General features: G+C 40.6%; 1 protein-coding gene across 1 annotated transcript in view; it reads left to right on the forward strand.

Annotated features, from left to right (window-relative positions):
* Positions 1-17,023, forward strand: part of LOC101350804 (carboxypeptidase B2-like) — a 66,754-nt gene that overhangs the window by 9,992 nt on the left and 39,739 nt on the right. The window contains exons 2-6 of the mRNA XM_004376640.2: positions 19-94; positions 2,560-2,684; positions 4,608-4,716; positions 7,795-7,896; positions 11,218-11,322. Of these exons, the coding sequence (XP_004376697.1) occupies positions 19-94; positions 2,560-2,684; positions 4,608-4,716; positions 7,795-7,896; positions 11,218-11,322 (517 nt within the window). The remainder of the gene's footprint in view (positions 1-18; positions 95-2,559; positions 2,685-4,607; positions 4,717-7,794; positions 7,897-11,217; positions 11,323-17,023) is intronic.

Consider the following 17,023-nt stretch of genomic DNA (forward strand, 5'->3'; position numbering starts at 1 on the left):
TCTTTTATTTTTTCCCAGTGGCCAGGTTCTATCTGCTCTTCCTAGAACCTCTAGGCAAGTTGAAATTCTGCAAAATCTTACTACAACATACGAGGTAATTTCTCCCTGGTTGATCTTTACATCAGCTTCATCTGTGTAGGCATTGTGTGCCATGTTCCCCCCTATATTTGTCTGACTTTTATGTACCTGATATAAACCCTCTTACAGCATTCTTCCCTCCCCATTCTGCCATGATTTTGTTGGTTCCTCAAATGAAACCTTGTTCATTTGTGCTATTGGCTTTTCAGCCAGTTTCACAATTGTACCTTGGGATTGATCTGTTTACTTACCAGGATTCTACAATGACAATAGTTCAATTGAAACTTGCCTAAAAACAGTCGTTCTTAGTCAAGGGGTATATTAGTTTCCTAGGGATTCAGTAACAAGTTACCATAAATTGGGTGGTGTAAAACAACAGAAGTTTATTTTCTTACAGTTCTGGAAGCTAGAAGTCCAAAATCGAGGTGTTGGAAGGGTCAAGGTCTGTCTGAAGGCTCTAGGGGACAACCTATTCTGTGCCTTTCTCCTAGCTTCTGGTGTTGTCAGCAATCCTTGGAGTTTCTTGTCTTGTAGACATGTCACTCCAGTCTCTACCTCTGTGTCACATGGCGTTCTTCCTGTATGTCTGTCTCTGTGTTTCTTCTCTTCCTACAAGAACACCCATCATATTTGATTAGGGCCCAACCTAATCTAACATGACCTTATCTTGACTAATCACATCTACAAAAACCCTATCTCCAAATAAGGTCATATTCTGAGGTTTCCGGGTGGACATGAATTTTGGGAGGATGCTATTCAACCATGCACAAGGAGTAAGCACATGGGAAATTTTACTGAAAGTTTTATGCCTGGGACTCATCTCCCCATAATGCTTAAGACGTAGAAAATTGGCAAGTGTTATAAATGGTAGAAACTTGACCGTTCCAGATTCGTTAATTAGGGTTCTCTGAGAAGCAGACACCAAGACCAGATGAGAGGTGCAAGAGATTTAATGGAGGGAATGCTTGTGAAGGATAAAGAGGAAGGAGCTGGAGATGGCAGGGAGCACCTTCAGACCACCATGCAGGTATGCCACCTGTGAAGGAGAGAGGGAAGGAAGGAAGGCTGTGCATGAAAAATCTCAGACAGCAGTGCAGTTCTAGTGGAGGTCAATAGGGAGTCCTCGAGCTGAAGTCCTGAGTTAAAGGAACAACACAGGGCACAGGAGTGGGTCTGCATTAATATACCCATGGTGCCCCATCACTGGTAGGCAGCAGCCCTGAGGGAGCACGGCCTCAGCCTCCAGTGGATCAAGAGGAGGAACAGCTGGGGCTGTCAGTTCTGCTCCTCACAACAGAAGAGCCGAGTGGTGCATTTTTATGGCCACCACACTATGGTATGGAGTCATGTGTGATGCAAACTGTTAATGCACTTGGCTGCTAACCAGAAGGTTGGTAGTTCAAGTCCACTCAGAGGCACCTTGGAAAAAAAACCCTGCCAATCTACTTCTGAAAAATCAGCCACTGACAACTCTGTGGAGCACAGTTCTACTCTGACAGACACATGGTCATCAGGAGTAGGAAGTGACTCAACGGCAACTGGTTGCACCATGGTATAGAGGAAATATCACTACAGGAAGCAACAGATTTAGAATCTTAGTTCTTCTTCTGCCACTTTCTAGGTGTATGATTTCGGACAAGTCAGCCATGAGCCTTAGTATCTTCATCTGAACGATGAAAAGAATAACACCTGCTCAGTCTATAGCAAAGTGTGATTATGATGATCAAATGAGCTAAGTGTGAAGGTGCTTTGAAAAAAGTGCAGTAAAATAGAAAAATGTAAACTATAACTGGAAGGCATTGCCCAAAGGCCATAATTAGATTAAAGAAAAGGAATCAGTACCACCAGTTGCGGTTGAGTCAATTCCAACTCAAGGCAGCTCCATGTGTGTCAAAGTAGAAATGTGCTCCATAGAGTTTTCAATGGATGATTTCTCAGAAGTAGACCACCAGGCCTTTCTTCCAAGGCACCTTTGGTGGACTCGAACCTCCAACCTTCAGTTAGCACCTGAGTAAGTTAACCGTTTGCACCACCCAGGGACAAAGAAAAGGAACGCTGACAGAATAATGTCAAGGGCATGGAATTGTTACTAACGAAAATCAGTGTTTAGCCAACTTCCTTTCTAGACAAAACTTTTATTTCTCTTTTAAATACCTGACATACAGATCTAGTTTTACATTTGAGTTATAAAGATGTTCATTCATTCATCATTCTATCATTCATTCCTTCATTTTCTCACCAAATATTTATTGAGTATGTGGCATATTCCAGGCCCTGTTAGCAATTGGGATTACAGTGAAGAATAAAACAAGCTCCCTACAGTATAAATGTTTATACTACCGCATGTGCAGATGAGAACTATGGGCAGGAAGAGTCCCTCTCATGTCCCTTGTAAAGATACTCTTATGACTCTAGCTACAGATAAGGGTAATGTGAACAACTTTGCTTTTGTTTTGTCATTTTTTCTCCTTGAAACTGCAGATTGTTCTCTGGCAGCCAGCAATGGCAGAATTAATTGTGAAGAAGAAAGAAGTTCATTTTTTTGTGAATGACTCAGATGTAAGCCTTGTGAAAGCCCATTTAAATGTGAGCAGAATTCCATTCAGGTAGGCATCATTCTGTATTTATTGAGTAGCTATTATAAGCACCTATTATGCATTTTGGAGCTCTGATGGCACAGTGGTTGAGAGCCTAGCTGCTAACCTAAAGGTCAGCAGTTCAAATCCACCAGCGCCTCTAGGAAACCCTATGGGACAGTTTTACCCTGTCCTGTAGGGTCACTGTGAGTCAGAAACGAGTCGACGACAACCAGTTTGGTTTTGATTTTGGTTTATTATGCAGTTTAGGATTTCCTGGGTGGTACAAATAGCTAAGCACTTGGCTGCTAACTGAAAGGCTGGTGGTTCGAGTTCACCCAGAGGCATCTTGGAAGAAAGTCCTGGCCATCAGGTTCTGAAAAATCAGCCACTGAAAACCCTATGGAGCACAGTTCTACTCTGACACACATGGGGTCGCAGTGAGTTGGAAATGACTTGGGGCAACTGGTTTTATTTGGTTTTTTATTATGCTAAGTGATAATATAATTGCTTCCTGGAAAAATAATATTTACATTAAACAAACCAACATGGTAATCTCTGAAATGGACCCAGTGATAAAGCCATGTGGCCAACTGTGTGACCTTAGGCAAATTGTTTAACCTTTCGTGACTCGGCCCCCTTATCTGAAAATGAGTGTTACATCTACAGAGCTGCTTATACTTCCACCTTCCATGACCAGTTCAATGCCCAGGCTCGGGGTATAAAATTGTCATTTACCATGGTAGACTTTCTGGTAACTCTTGAAAAAGCTGCTGCTAAAGAGGATTTTGCTTTTCTAATTCTTCCTTCCTTCACAAGGTCAATGAACACTCCTGAATATTTGGTCCTAAACTGAAAAGTGTATCAGGTGTGATTTCTGTTCATAGTCCATGCCCTCTTCCTTTTGCTTTCTCCAGTCAACACCTCCTTCTTTACCTACTGCCCAACTTCCAGCATCCTTCCGTTGCTCTGTTACCTCTGGGAGACCATGCTCTCCTCTGAGTGTCCATGGGCAACGTTTGAATAATATGCTACAATAAGGGTTAATAATACATTATAGGTGTTTACTGTGTCCCAAGCACTGGGCTGAGCATTGCTATACATTGTATCATTTAATCCTCATTGTAGCCTGTGAAATAGATACTGTCCCCATTATGCAGATGAAAAATGGATACTTCTAAAGAAATTTCTCAAGGTCAACCAGGTAGAAAATGGCAGAACTAGAAGTCAAACTCAGATCTTTCTGATGTTGAAGGCTTGGCTCTTATCCATTGGCCTAAACAAAAGTGAAGAAACCTTTGTTATTTTGTTACTATGATAGCAATGTAAATTGTCCATATCCTCGATAGAAGGCCTTAATGTAGTTAAAATGTTTGCCTAGTTATAGTTGTGGCATTTCTCAAGAGAAATTTAATGAGATGCCTTTCTGTGCCTTGTCTTGTCCTGTACTTCTGTTTCTCTAGTGAGGTAATAATCTTTGGAGATACAGGACAGCCGGTATAGGTCAATGACTGTCACAGTGGAAAACAAGAAGCTTTCTGCTTCTCTTTGAGCAGCTATTAACTTAAAAAGGAATAATACATTGTTGCTCTGAATTGGAGAAAGGTGTCCATTTATGGAACCGGCATGTTCATAGTACATTCATAGTAAAGACACCAAAGAATCACATTGGAGAAATGTGATAGTAGTTGAGAAAGGGTGAGTTTTGGGGGGCTCTGAAACATGCTACATAGGAGCTACCTTCTCTCCAGTGCCCATATGGATCTACTGAAAATGTTTGTGACTTTCAGCTTATAACAGTGTTCATTGTTGTTGTTTGTACCTAGATGAACTTTTGCTTATTAGATTTCTTAGGATTTTTTCCCACATGGCACCTGTTATGTTGGCACTGGCCCATGTGGCAAGGTGAGGGCCCTGCTTGGAAATGAGCTCACCTTCTTTTTCATTCCCCAGAGTCCTGATAGGAGATGTTGAAGATCTCATTCTACGGCAGACTTCCAATGACACAGTCAGCCCCCGGGCCTCCTCATCATACTACCAACAGTATCACTCACTAAATGAAGTAAGCCATAACACTTCTCTCCAAAATTACAAGATCCTTTTAACCAACATTGCCACTTCAACCACAGGAAATTATTGAAGAATCAGAATTGATGGAGGAGGATTTAAAAAAAATCACATAGGCATGGTAGGGTGGTAACACATTCTTTTCCAGATATCCTCCCTAGAAAGACTGCATCAGACTGGATAAATTTTCTCTAAGAGTATCTCTAGTTGCTAGGAGTAACACTGCATGTTAAAGAAGAACAGGAATAAAGAATGGGACCTTTTAATTGAAACGTCCACAAGGAATTAACAGCCCAATTGATCATGTGTCTTTGGATCTTCTTTTTTTCAAACTCTAACTGAATAATTGCTAAATTACCTTACTGAATTAAAGGAATTTGTTCACTTACAGTTAGTACACTATGAATGAATGCATTTTATTCTACCCATGAGGAATATATGTGAAACTATAATACCTATACTTTAATCTTTAAGAAACTGGATTTTTTTTCAATCAGTCCTTACAGGTTCCAGTGTAATCGGTCTCAGGAAGCGTCCATATAATACTCTAAAAGCCATTTCCCCCATATTTGTTACTTGGAAAGGGAAACTCTCTGGAGGATTTTCTCTTTTATCTAGAATGCCCCAAGGAATAAAACCTCTTGATGCCTTTTTTCCCTAATATGAGAATGTTGTTATATTGCCTAATGTAAGCATTTTATCACTTTTGACTAGATGCCCAGAAGGTGTTTGGAACCATAGCTATTCTTTTAAGACATCTGGAGCCCTGGTGTCACAGTGGTTAAGAGCTCAGCTGCTAACCAAAAAGGTCAGCAGTTCGAATCCACTAGCTGCTCCTTGAAAACCCTATGGGGCAGTTCTACTCTGTCCAATAGGGTTGATGGCAATGGGTTTGGTGTTTTGGTAAGACTTAAGTAATAAAGTAAATTTTGTATTTCATCTTCAGGAACATCTGTTCCTTTCCAGTGAGTTAAACCAGAACCCATTAGGCTTCTAGAATCCATGTGCCTGGATAAACGATGTGGCTCTTTTAAAATTGCCTTCCCCGCTTTTATCTCTCCTGCCTCATCTACTCCACCTAGACCACCTCCAACGTCCATCACCAGCACTGTAATAACCAAGTTTGATACCAAGAGCCGAGAGGCTAGGTAGGAATGTTTTGCAAAATGGAGAAGGTGACTGTGTCACTGATACGTCAAATTTGGCAGGGAGAAAAGAATGCCTTAAACAGAAGCATTTAAATTCTTAAATTTAATTTAAAAATTATTGTGTTCAAAGAAGTTAAGTTTTCTTACCCTATGTCCAGGAAGGACATGATATGGGGGTGCGGCAGGGAGGAAGTATATGACATTTCTAAAAAGATTTTAAAATTTCTTCCCTCTCCCTCCACACCTAATCCTTTCTAAGAGGTTTGTAGGAACCATGGCAATCTTGCTCTCAAGAAATTCTGTTAATTCCTTCCTTGTCTTTTAACACTGCAGTGCTTCTGCCAGTTCTCCCAGAGATCTCTCCATCAGCCCTGCTCACATGATCACCTGGTGAGCCGGAGGGTTGCTTTTGCCATTGGTTCAGACCAGGGAATGGAGTTTCAAGTATCCACTGTAGGGAAAGAGAAACAAATGGCCATAAAATACTTCTTGTAACAAACGGAGTGTGTTACAAAGGAAAGACGTGTGAAATGAGTCAAGTTCACAAAGTTACCTGTGAGAGGGTTTCCGGGGTGAAGGAAATCTACTGAACCATCAGTGCTGTAACATACAAAAAAAAAAAAACACACCAAGTACACCAGCTGCCACTGAGTCGATTCTGACTCATGGTGACCCCATGTGTGTCAGAGTAGAGCTGCGCTCCATAGCATTTTCAATGGCTGATATTTTGGAAATAGGTCACCAGGCCTTTCTTCCAAGCCTCCTCTGGGTGGACTCTATAAACTTTTGGTGAGCAGGCAAGCTCATTAACCCTTTGAACCACTCAAGGACTCCCAACTATAGCAGTTCTCTCAGTTGTATTCATGCCTCAGAAGAAACAGAGTCCCAATGAGGAAATCCCTGATGTTTAAATTTCAGATACCACAGACACTCAGAGGGTAGGTGGCAAGTGGGCCTTCCAGAAGCCCTTTAATTGGCCAGCATGGGGACAACCACTTAGACATACCACACCCTCTAGTTATGCTACTCTAAGAGAATCCAAGGGCAAATGGTACCCCAGTTCCCAGCCGGCAGGATTGCTATTTGAAGAACAGAACCTCTAGAAAAGTTCTCAGATATAAGGCCAAGAGTTGGTCGTTCCTATTTCATAAGATATGTGAGTTTCAACGGGGCCCTTGGGAAGCTGATGTGCATTAAAACATGACTGAGTTCAATCACAGCAATCGCAGACCAAATGAGAATTCAATGCCTGTTTTGAAGTGAACAAAAGCCTCAAGTCAGTCGCAGAGCTTATTTTTGGTTTTTCCTTCCGCTATATAACCTCAACTACCTTCGGTCCTCCCCACAATAGTTTGAATCAGAATAAAACTACTTCTCAGGATAGAAAAGAATTTTTCTCTTTTCCAGATTCCTTTACCTCTCTTGGTTCCACACATCCTATTGTGCTTACATAATTGTCGAGCAGGAAATAATGGTATTGCTGTTTATCCTGGGCAAAGACAATGTCCTAAGAGAGTCTTGAAAATTGCATACTTAAAAAAGAAAAAAAATATATTTGTGTGATAGAGAACTCTCTAATGAATGGTAAAGAGAATTTCATATACAGAGGCAGGGATTCAATGTGATAAACCTTTTAAAATAACTTGCAGCAGCCACACACTTTAAAGATCAACTTTTCCTACTTTGTCATAAATTTACTACTTTTCCACTTTTTCTCTAAAATTGGTTCTTTTCAAAACTTTCATTTCACTGATTTTCCTAAATAGCAGAAAAAAAACCTGCCCCAAGTATTTCAGTTCATCATTCCTTTCACATATAAAGTTTGAGAATAATCTCCTTCCCTTGAAGACTTTGTCTGTTTCCTTTGGTCAGTGAAGTGGTTCATATTTGCTCTTGGGCTAAATCAATGGTTTCTGTTTTGATAGATCTATTCTTGGATAGATCTTACAACCGAGCGGTACCCTGATATGGTTGAAAAACTGCATATTGGATCCTCATATGAGAAGTACCCACTTTACGTTTTAAAGGTATGTTGCAGACAGTCATTGATTTTTCAGCTTTGTGCAGGGCTTAATTCTCCGGTGGTGCTTGTTACAAGTTGGATCTTTTTTCTTTGAGTCCTGGAAATATTTTTATTACAAGTGTTTCTAAACTTTAATATTCAACTCCTTAGGAGTCCTTTAAAGATTCCCGGGTGGTGCAAATGGTTTGTGCCCAACAACTAACCTAAAGGTTGGCAATTTGAACCCACCAAGAGACACCACAGAAGAAAGGCCTGGTGATCTGATTTTGTAAAGACTGCAGCCAAGAAAACCCCGTGAAACCGTTCTACTCTGTAACACATGGGGTTGCCATAAGTTGGATTCAACCTGACAGCAATGGTTTGTTGCTGTTGTTTGTTTGCTTGTTTTAATTGCCTTTAAAAAAAATTCTTTTTATAATGCAGCGTTAGTTCAAGAGGAGCCTTGGTGGTGCAGTGGTTAAGTGCTCAGCTGCTAACCAAAAGGTCGGTGGCTCAAACCCCCCAGTAGCTCTGTGGGAGAAAGCTGTGGCAGTCGGCTTCCATAAAGATTTCAGCCTAGGGAACCCCATGGGGTTGTTCTACTCTGTCCTATAGGGTCCCTATTAGTAAGAATTGACCTGATGGCAATGGGTATTTGTTCAAGAGACGGAACCTCAGTTCCAGAATCAGCTCTGCTCCAGTTTATGTGACGTTAGACACGCCATTTAATTTTCTGGGCTCAGCACCTACAATCATAAAATGAGGGAATTTCTCTGGATTATTTCTCAAATTTCACTTGTATTTTGTTTACCACCACCACCTCAGACTGGCTTACTTAGTCAAAAAGAAAGAAAGAAAGAAAGAAAAAGAGAGGAGTCTCTTATTGGGAAAACGCTATTGCAGCTTTTGGAACCAAAGAAAAGGCTGAACATTGAGGCCCAGGGAAGGATAGGAACCAGGGTATCCTGGGGACCTTGGCTCATGCAATAGCTTCTATTCCAATCACCATCCATTTGATTATCTATTTTCAGTCGTGAAAACTTCTGGGAGCAAATCTGATTTACCTATCTTGGGTCAGGTGTCTCCTGTCTTAGATAACTTGGCGTTAGTAAGGATCAGTGAACATAGTCACCAGAAGAATTTTTAGGAGCCATAAACTATATTAATTTCTGCTGTTACTGGGCAGCATTTCTTTCTGTTATACATAAGGTCACCATGAGTCAGGGCTAACTCAAAAGCAAACAACAAGAATATTAACAGTTTCTAATTCTGTAGGTCTGTTATTTACCACTCTCTCCTCTTAAAAAAAAAATTAAGGAAGCTATGGAAAAAATTAATCCTTAGAAATAGTTGATTTAGTAACATGTAATTTATACACACCTTCCCAACATTAGCTAAATTGTAACAGATGAGCCTCTTTGGCCATCCAAAGTCAAGACTTTGAGTCAGTACTTCTGGGTTTTAATCGGTCTCAGACAAGAACTTGCAGGGGAAACTCAAAGCAGACATGAAGCCTTGGATGCTCTTGACAGCCTAGTTGGTCAATCACATTGGACACATGTAATCATGACATAGGCACACATGATATTTGCTTTTGGCGGTATTGCATGTAGTCGTTAGAATTTGCATTTCTGGGACATAGAGGTAGGAGTCATGCTTCCTGGATGCCTGAAGCCCACTCGTTTGACCAAGGAAGTCCATGTAATGTGGGTCTCTAGGGGTCTTCTGTTTACTGTCAGCCCCGGCACCAACAGAGTTTGCACAGCCCAGTTCAGCAGATGGTCAAGTAAGGCAACCAATCCAGACAACTCAGGATTTTCTTTGAAACTGTGTAGAGTACAACAGCCAGCAGTTGCTCCTTTTGTACAATTTGACCCTTAGTGGCCAATGTCATTTGACTTTCTCTCTTGCCCTTTAGTTGGATATTGCTAGCTCTGTTGTTGTTAGGTGCTGCCCAATTGATTCTGACCCATAGCCACCCCAGTGACAGAGCAGACTGCTCCATAGGGTTTTCTAGGCTGTAATCTTTATAGGAGCAGAATGCCATGTCTTTCTCCCGTGGAGCCACTGGGTGATTTCAAACCATCAACCTTTTAGTTAGCAGCCAAGTGCTTAACCATTGCACCACCAGGGCTCTAAATCCCAAACCAAACTCATTGCCATCAAGTCAGTTCCAACTCATATCGACCCCATAGGACGGGGTAGAACTGCCCACATAGGGTTTCCAAAGCTGTAATCTTTACAAAAGCAGACTGTCACATCTTTCTCCTGCAGAGTGGCTAGTAGGTTTGGGCCATCAACCTTTCCGTTAACAGCCAAGTGCTTTAACCCTGGTGGCACAGTGGTCAAAGTGTTCAGCTGCTAACTGAAAGGTCAGCAGTTCAAATCCACTAGCTGCTCTGCCGGAGAAAGATGTGACAGTCTGCTTCCGTAAAGATTACAGCCTTGGAAACCCTATGTGGCAGTTCTCCTCTGTCCTATGGGGTCGCTATGAGTTGGAATCGACTTGATGGCACTGAGTTACCAGGGCTCTAGGTAAGCAAAAAACTCCTTATTTTAGAATTTCAACTCCACATGTTTGTTTGATTTGACAACACTCTTCTCCCTTTTTTCCATCCCCTAAAATTGTGGTATCACTAATTTTTTAATGTTAATGAATTATGATTTATTGTTTGGAGATGTTTTGGGGGAGTTCTTTTAAAGACACCAAAGGCTATCATTGAGGAAAGGTCGAGCTTTCTTACTGCAGAGAGTTGGCAGCTGGGACCAGGCCAACATACTGTGAATCAGAACAAGGCCTCTGTCCTCAGATCTGTAATCAGTTTGTGTGAAGTTAGATGTGTGCTTCTTTTTCTGTGAACTGGGGAAATAGAAATTGTGCACCCCGGGGCAAATGGTGAGGGAATCCACATTTACCTCTGGCACCACAGACCTTCCTCTGTTCTCTGTTCTTGGTGCGTCTCCATGCCTCCTAGGGAACATGGCTCACCCGACACCTACCCATTTACCTCTAATGTGAAGGTTTGGCCTGAAGCGCTAAAGTCTGGTCTCTGCTTCTCCATTGCCACATGAAGTTCTGACATGACTAGTTAATTGTGGGGGGAAAAGAGCTTGAAATCAAGAATCCTGGTGACAAATCTTGGCGCCCACTCACACCAGCTATGACCTTAGCTGCTGCCCTTTTATCTCACCAGCTTCTTAGTTTTCCTTTGAATTCTCAAAGGAATGGAGAGAACAATGTGTATTCTATAGACTTGTTGAAAGAATTAAATATAAGCACTATATAAATGGAAGATATTATCCTGAGAGTTATTGTTTTTGTTAATTTTTGATTTTCTTTGAGCAGGTTTCCAAAAAAGGACAAATAGCTAAAAACGCCATATGGATTGACTGTGGAATCCACGCCAGAGAATGGATTTCTCCTGCTTTCTGCTTGTGGTTCATAGGCTATGTAAGTATTCACGTTCTTTTAAATATATGGCCCAAGACTACCTGTATCTGAATGAACTGAGCAGTTTATTTATTTATTTTATTTTTAAATCTTCTCCACTTTGCCCCAACCCCTCCATGGGCTGTTTATTTTAATACATTATCCCAAGTCAGGTCATAGACTTATTAATTCAAAATTTCTGGAGGTAAGGCTTGGGTGAGGCCTAATTATGCAAATTAAGTTTGAAAACCATGATCTCAAGCATTTAAATCATCCTAAAGATTATAGAAGGAGCCCTGGTGGTGCAAAGGGTTAAGCACTCAACTGTTAACCAAAAGCTTGGTGGTTAAAACCTACTCAGTGGTACCATGGAAAAAAGACCTGGCCATCTGCTGCCATAAAGGTTACAGCCTTAGAAACCCTATGGGACAGTTCTACCTTGTAACATGGGGTCACTATGAGTCAAAAACAAGTCGACGGCACACAACAACACAAAGATTGTTAATCTTTTCCTTCCTACATTTCTATCTGGGCCGAACACTGAAGAATAATTGAGAAATAATATGCTGGTCGTGAGGTGGGGCCAAGATGGTGGAGTAGTCAGATGCTTCCGGTGGACCCTCTTACAACAAAGACCCCAAAAAACAAGTGAATTGATTATATATGGCAATCTGCGAGCCTTGAACATCAAAGGCAGAGTTGAGGAACTGGACTGAGTGGCAGGGGGAGGGAGAGACAGTCGGAAGCAGCGAAGACGTGTCAGACCTAACCCGATGAGAGCCTGAGGCCTTCAGGCCTCATCAGCTCAGGGGTGAGCAGTGAGGCAGGCAAGCAGCCATGCTCAGGAGGCACGTTTTCCACACAGGGAGAGACCCAGCGCCAGAGACTCTACATGGCCACCCAGAACCAGTGAGAAGCAGCCCTAGATCAGGGAAAGATAAGCAATTGTGTACGGCCTACTGTGTGGATCAAAAACACCCCCCTTAGGGAAAAACTTCTGTCCCATTTACCTCCCTGCTCCCTGCTCTGCACTGGGTGCTGGACTGGCTTCAGCAATTGCCAAGTGTCCTGGGCCAGAAGTAGGATCCATCACCTGTCCAGAGCCATTCTCCCTGCCTTGGAGAATGAACAAATTAACAAACAGAGGAAAAATTGAAATGCCAGCTCCCCTAAGCCAGGAACCCAGGGTAGGCATAGCTCCTTTGCCTAGGCACAGACATAAGGGATCCATAGACTTTAAATGCCTTTCCCCATGCATAGACTTGTGTGGGTCCATCTCAACAACGTAGGCCCTCATTACTGCAGTAAAACAGGTATACAACGGAACTCTAACTTCAACTGTTTCAGCTGTGAAGTGGCAGGATCTTGACATTTGACATTGCTCTGCCAATTAAGCAGGGTCTTCACATACCCACATCAAGGGCCTGAGGACTGGTGGCTCCACCCACGCCACATAACCACCTGCGATAGGGGTCCATAATAATAGGTGCCCCCAGTACTTGCAGCCAACAGCATTAGATGCTCATAGTCCAGATGCAAAACCCACCCACCTATGTGCTCTAGGGAATAGGGACATGCCTTCCTTCTGGACACTCAGGGGTGGCCGTCAGCCCCCTGCCTTGCTCAGAGTCTGTCACCACACTGCAGACACATGCCTGTGCCTACACCAATCATCCATGCCTGCCTAGGATTGTAAGTGAGAGCTTACACCACACACTTGGTGGCTATCCACGTGGGCACCTAAGCTGAATCCATACAGGAGGAGTGGGTGGACTCCTGAGCTCACGTACCTAGTAACAGATCTAACCACCTGGTGACAGGACAGTAGAGCTTGAAAGGTGCCAATAATCAAACTAGCTCATAAAAGCAGACTATTTGGGCATATCAAAACAAAACAAGAAGCTAGGACACAGTAGGCAAACATAAAATAAATAAACATAATAACTTACTGATGGATCGGAGACAATAGTCAATATCAAATCATATAAAGAGGCAATCCATGATGGCGTCAGCAAGCTCCCAAAATAAAGAATCTAGAAACTTTCCAGAAGAGGAAAATTTCTTGGAATTACCGGAGGCAGAATACAAAGGGTTAATACACAGAACTCTTCAAGAAATTAGGAAGGAAATTAAAAGAAACACAGAACATGTAATAGAGGAAATTAAAAAGATTAGAGAAGAGCCTAATGACAAATTTAACAGGCTGCAAGAATCCATAGGGACACAGCAATCAAAAATCCAGAAGATTAACAATAAAATTTCAGAATTAGATACCTCAATAGAAATTCACAGGAGCAGAACTGAGGCAATGGAAGTCAGAATTAGTGAGATTGAAGACAAACCACTTGACACCAACTTATTTGAGGAAAAATCAGATAAAAGTCTTTAAAAAATGATGAAATACTGAGAATTATGTGAGACTCTATCAACAGGAATAACCTATGAGTGATTGGATTACCAAAACATGGGGGGATAACAGAAAATACAGAGAGAATTGTTGAAGATTTGTTGGCAGAAAACGTCCTTGATATCGTGGAAGATGAGAAGATATCCATCCACAATGCTCATCAAATCCCACATAAGGTAGATCCCAAAATAAAGTCACCAAGAAATACTATAATCAAACTTGCCAAAAGCAAAGATAAAGAGAGAATTTTAAGAGCAGCTCAAGATAAACAAAAAGTCATCTACAAAGGAGATTCAATAAGAATAAACTCGGACTACTCAGCAGAAACTTTGCAGGCAAGAAGGCAATGGGATGACATATATAAAGCCTTGAAGGAAAAAAACTGCCAGCCAACAATTATGTATCCAGCAAAACTGTCTCTCAAATATGATGGCAATTTTAGGGCATTTCCAGATAAATGGAAGTTTAGGGAATTTGCAAAAACCAAACCAAAATTACAAGAAATACTAAAGGGAGTCCTCCTATTAGACAATCAGTAACATCGGATAACAACCCAAGAGCGGAACACAAGACAGAGCAACCAGATATCAGCCCCGATAGGGAAGTCACAAAAGTAAATCAAAGCTAAAACATTGAAAATAGGAAAACAGATGTCAATATGTAAAAGATGACAACATTAAAACAAAAAAGAGGGACTTAAAAAATGTAGACATAGATTTTTGATAAGGAGAGGAAGTCAAGGTGATATAAAGAAATAAAAGACTGGTGTAAACTTAGAAAAAAAGGGGTAAATATTAAGGTAACCACACAGGAAACTAACAATCCTACAAGTCAAAATAAAAAACTAGAAAAAAATAAAGACTCAGAAAATACAAAATCAACAACAATGTAAAAAAGAAAATACATAAAGAAAAATGATTCAGCACAGAAAATTAAGTGGAACAATGAAACTGTGAACAGCACACAACAAAAGACATCAAAATGACAGCACTAAACTCAGACCTATCAATAATTATGCTGAATGTAAATGGACTAAATGCACCAATAAAGACACAAGGAGAGGCAGATTGGATAAAAAAACACAATCCGTCTATATGCTGCCTACAAGAAACACACCTTAGACTTAAAGACACAAACGAACTAAAACTCAAAGGATGGACAAAAATATATCAAGCAAACAACACTCAAAATGGAGCAGGAGAGGCAATATTAATCTCTCACAAAATAGACTTTAAAGTAAAATCCGCCACAAAGGATAAGGAAGGACACTATATAATGATTAAATGGTCAATACACCAAGAGGACATAACTATAATAAATGTTTACACACCCAACCACAGGGCTCCAAAATACATAACACAAACTCTAACAGCACTGAAAAGAGAGATAGACAGCTCCACAATAGTGGTGGGAGACTTCAACACACTTCTTTCGGTGAAGGACAGAACATTCAGAAAGAAGCTCAACAAAGACACGGAAGAGCTAACTGCTACAGTCAACCAACTTGATCTCATAGACATATACTGAACATTCCACCCAACAGCAGCCAAGTATACTTTCTTTTCCAATGCACAAGGAATGTTCTCCAGAATAGACCACATATTGGGCCATAAAGCAAGCCTTAACAAAATCCAAGCATCAAAATATTACAAAGCATCTTTTCTGACCATAAAGTCATAAAAGTAGAAATAAACAACAGAAAATGCAAGGAAAAAAATCAAACACATGGAAAGTGAGCAACACCTTGCTCAAAAACTACTGCATTATAGAAGAAATTAAGGATGGAAAAAAGAAATTCATAGAATCAAACGAGAATGAAAACACATCCAACCAGAACCTTTGGGACACAGCAAAAGCAGTGCTCAGAGGTCATTTTATAGCAATAAATGCACACATCCAAAAAGAAGAAAGGGCCAAAATGAAAACATTAACCCTACAACTATAACAGGTAGAAAGAGAGCAGCAAAAAAAGCCCTCAGGTGCCAGAAGAGGGTAAATACTAAGAATCAGAGCAGAATTAAATGAAATAGAGTCTAGAAAAACAATTTGAAGAGTTAACAAGACCAAAAGCTGGTGCTTTGAAAAGACCAAAAAAATTGGAAGCAAATAAACCGTATAAGAAATGAGATGGGTGATACCACAACAGACCCAACTGAATTAAAAGAATCATAACAGAATTCTATGAAAAACTGTACTCTATCAAATTTGAAAACCTGGAGGAAATAGACAAATTTCTAGAAACTCACTGCCTACCTAAACTAACACAAACAGAGGTAGAGCAACTAAATAAATCCATAACAAAAGAAGAGATTGGAAAGGTAATTTAAAAAACTCCCAACAAAAAAAAAAGAAGACCTGGCCCGGATAGCTTCACTGCAGAATTGTACCAAACTTTTAGAGAAGAGTTAACACTACTACTAAAGGTATTTCAGAGCATAGAAAAGGATAGAATACTCCCAAATTCATTCTATGAAGCCAGCATAACCCTGATACCAAAACCAGGTAAAGACACCACAAAAAAAGAAAATTACAGACCAATGTCCCTCATGAATATTGACACAAAAATCCTCAACAAAATTCTAGCCAATAGAATTCAGTAACATATCAAAAAATAATTCACCATGATCAAGTGGGATTTATACCAGGTATACAGCAATGGTTCAACATTAGAAAAACAATCAATGTAACCCATCACATAAATAAAACAAAAGACAAGAACCACATAATCTTATCAATCAATGCAGAAAAGGCATTTGACAAAGTCCAACACCCATTCGTGATAAAAAACTCTCAACAAAATAGGAATAGAAGGGAAATCTCTCAACATAATTAAGGACATTTATACAAAGCCAACAGCCAACATCATCCTAAACGGAGAGACTTTGAAAGCATTTCCCTTGAGAACGGGAACCAGACAAGGATGCCCTCTATCACCACTCATATTCAACATTGAGCAGGAGGTCCTAGCCAGAGCAATTAGGCTAGAAAAAGAAATAAAGGCATTCAAATTGGTAGGGAAGAAGGCAAAGTATCTCTATTTGCAGATGATATGATCTTATACACAGAAAACCCCAAAGGATCCAAAAGAAACCTACTGAAACTAACAGAAGATTTCAGCAAAGTTTCAGGATACAAGATAAAAATACAAAAATCCGTTGGATTCCTTTACACCAGCAAAGAGCACCTTGAAGAGGAAATTACCAAATCAATACCATTTACAATAGTCCAGAAGAAGATAAAATGCTTAGGAATAAATCTAACCAGAGAAGTAAAAGACCTATACAATGAAAACTACAAGACACTACTGCAAGAAAC

Source organism: Trichechus manatus, unplaced genomic scaffold (genome assembly GCF_000243295.1).
Source record: "Trichechus manatus latirostris isolate Lorelei unplaced genomic scaffold, TriManLat1.0 scaffold00044, whole genome shotgun sequence".
Taxonomy (NCBI): domain Eukaryota; kingdom Metazoa; phylum Chordata; class Mammalia; order Sirenia; family Trichechidae; genus Trichechus; species Trichechus manatus.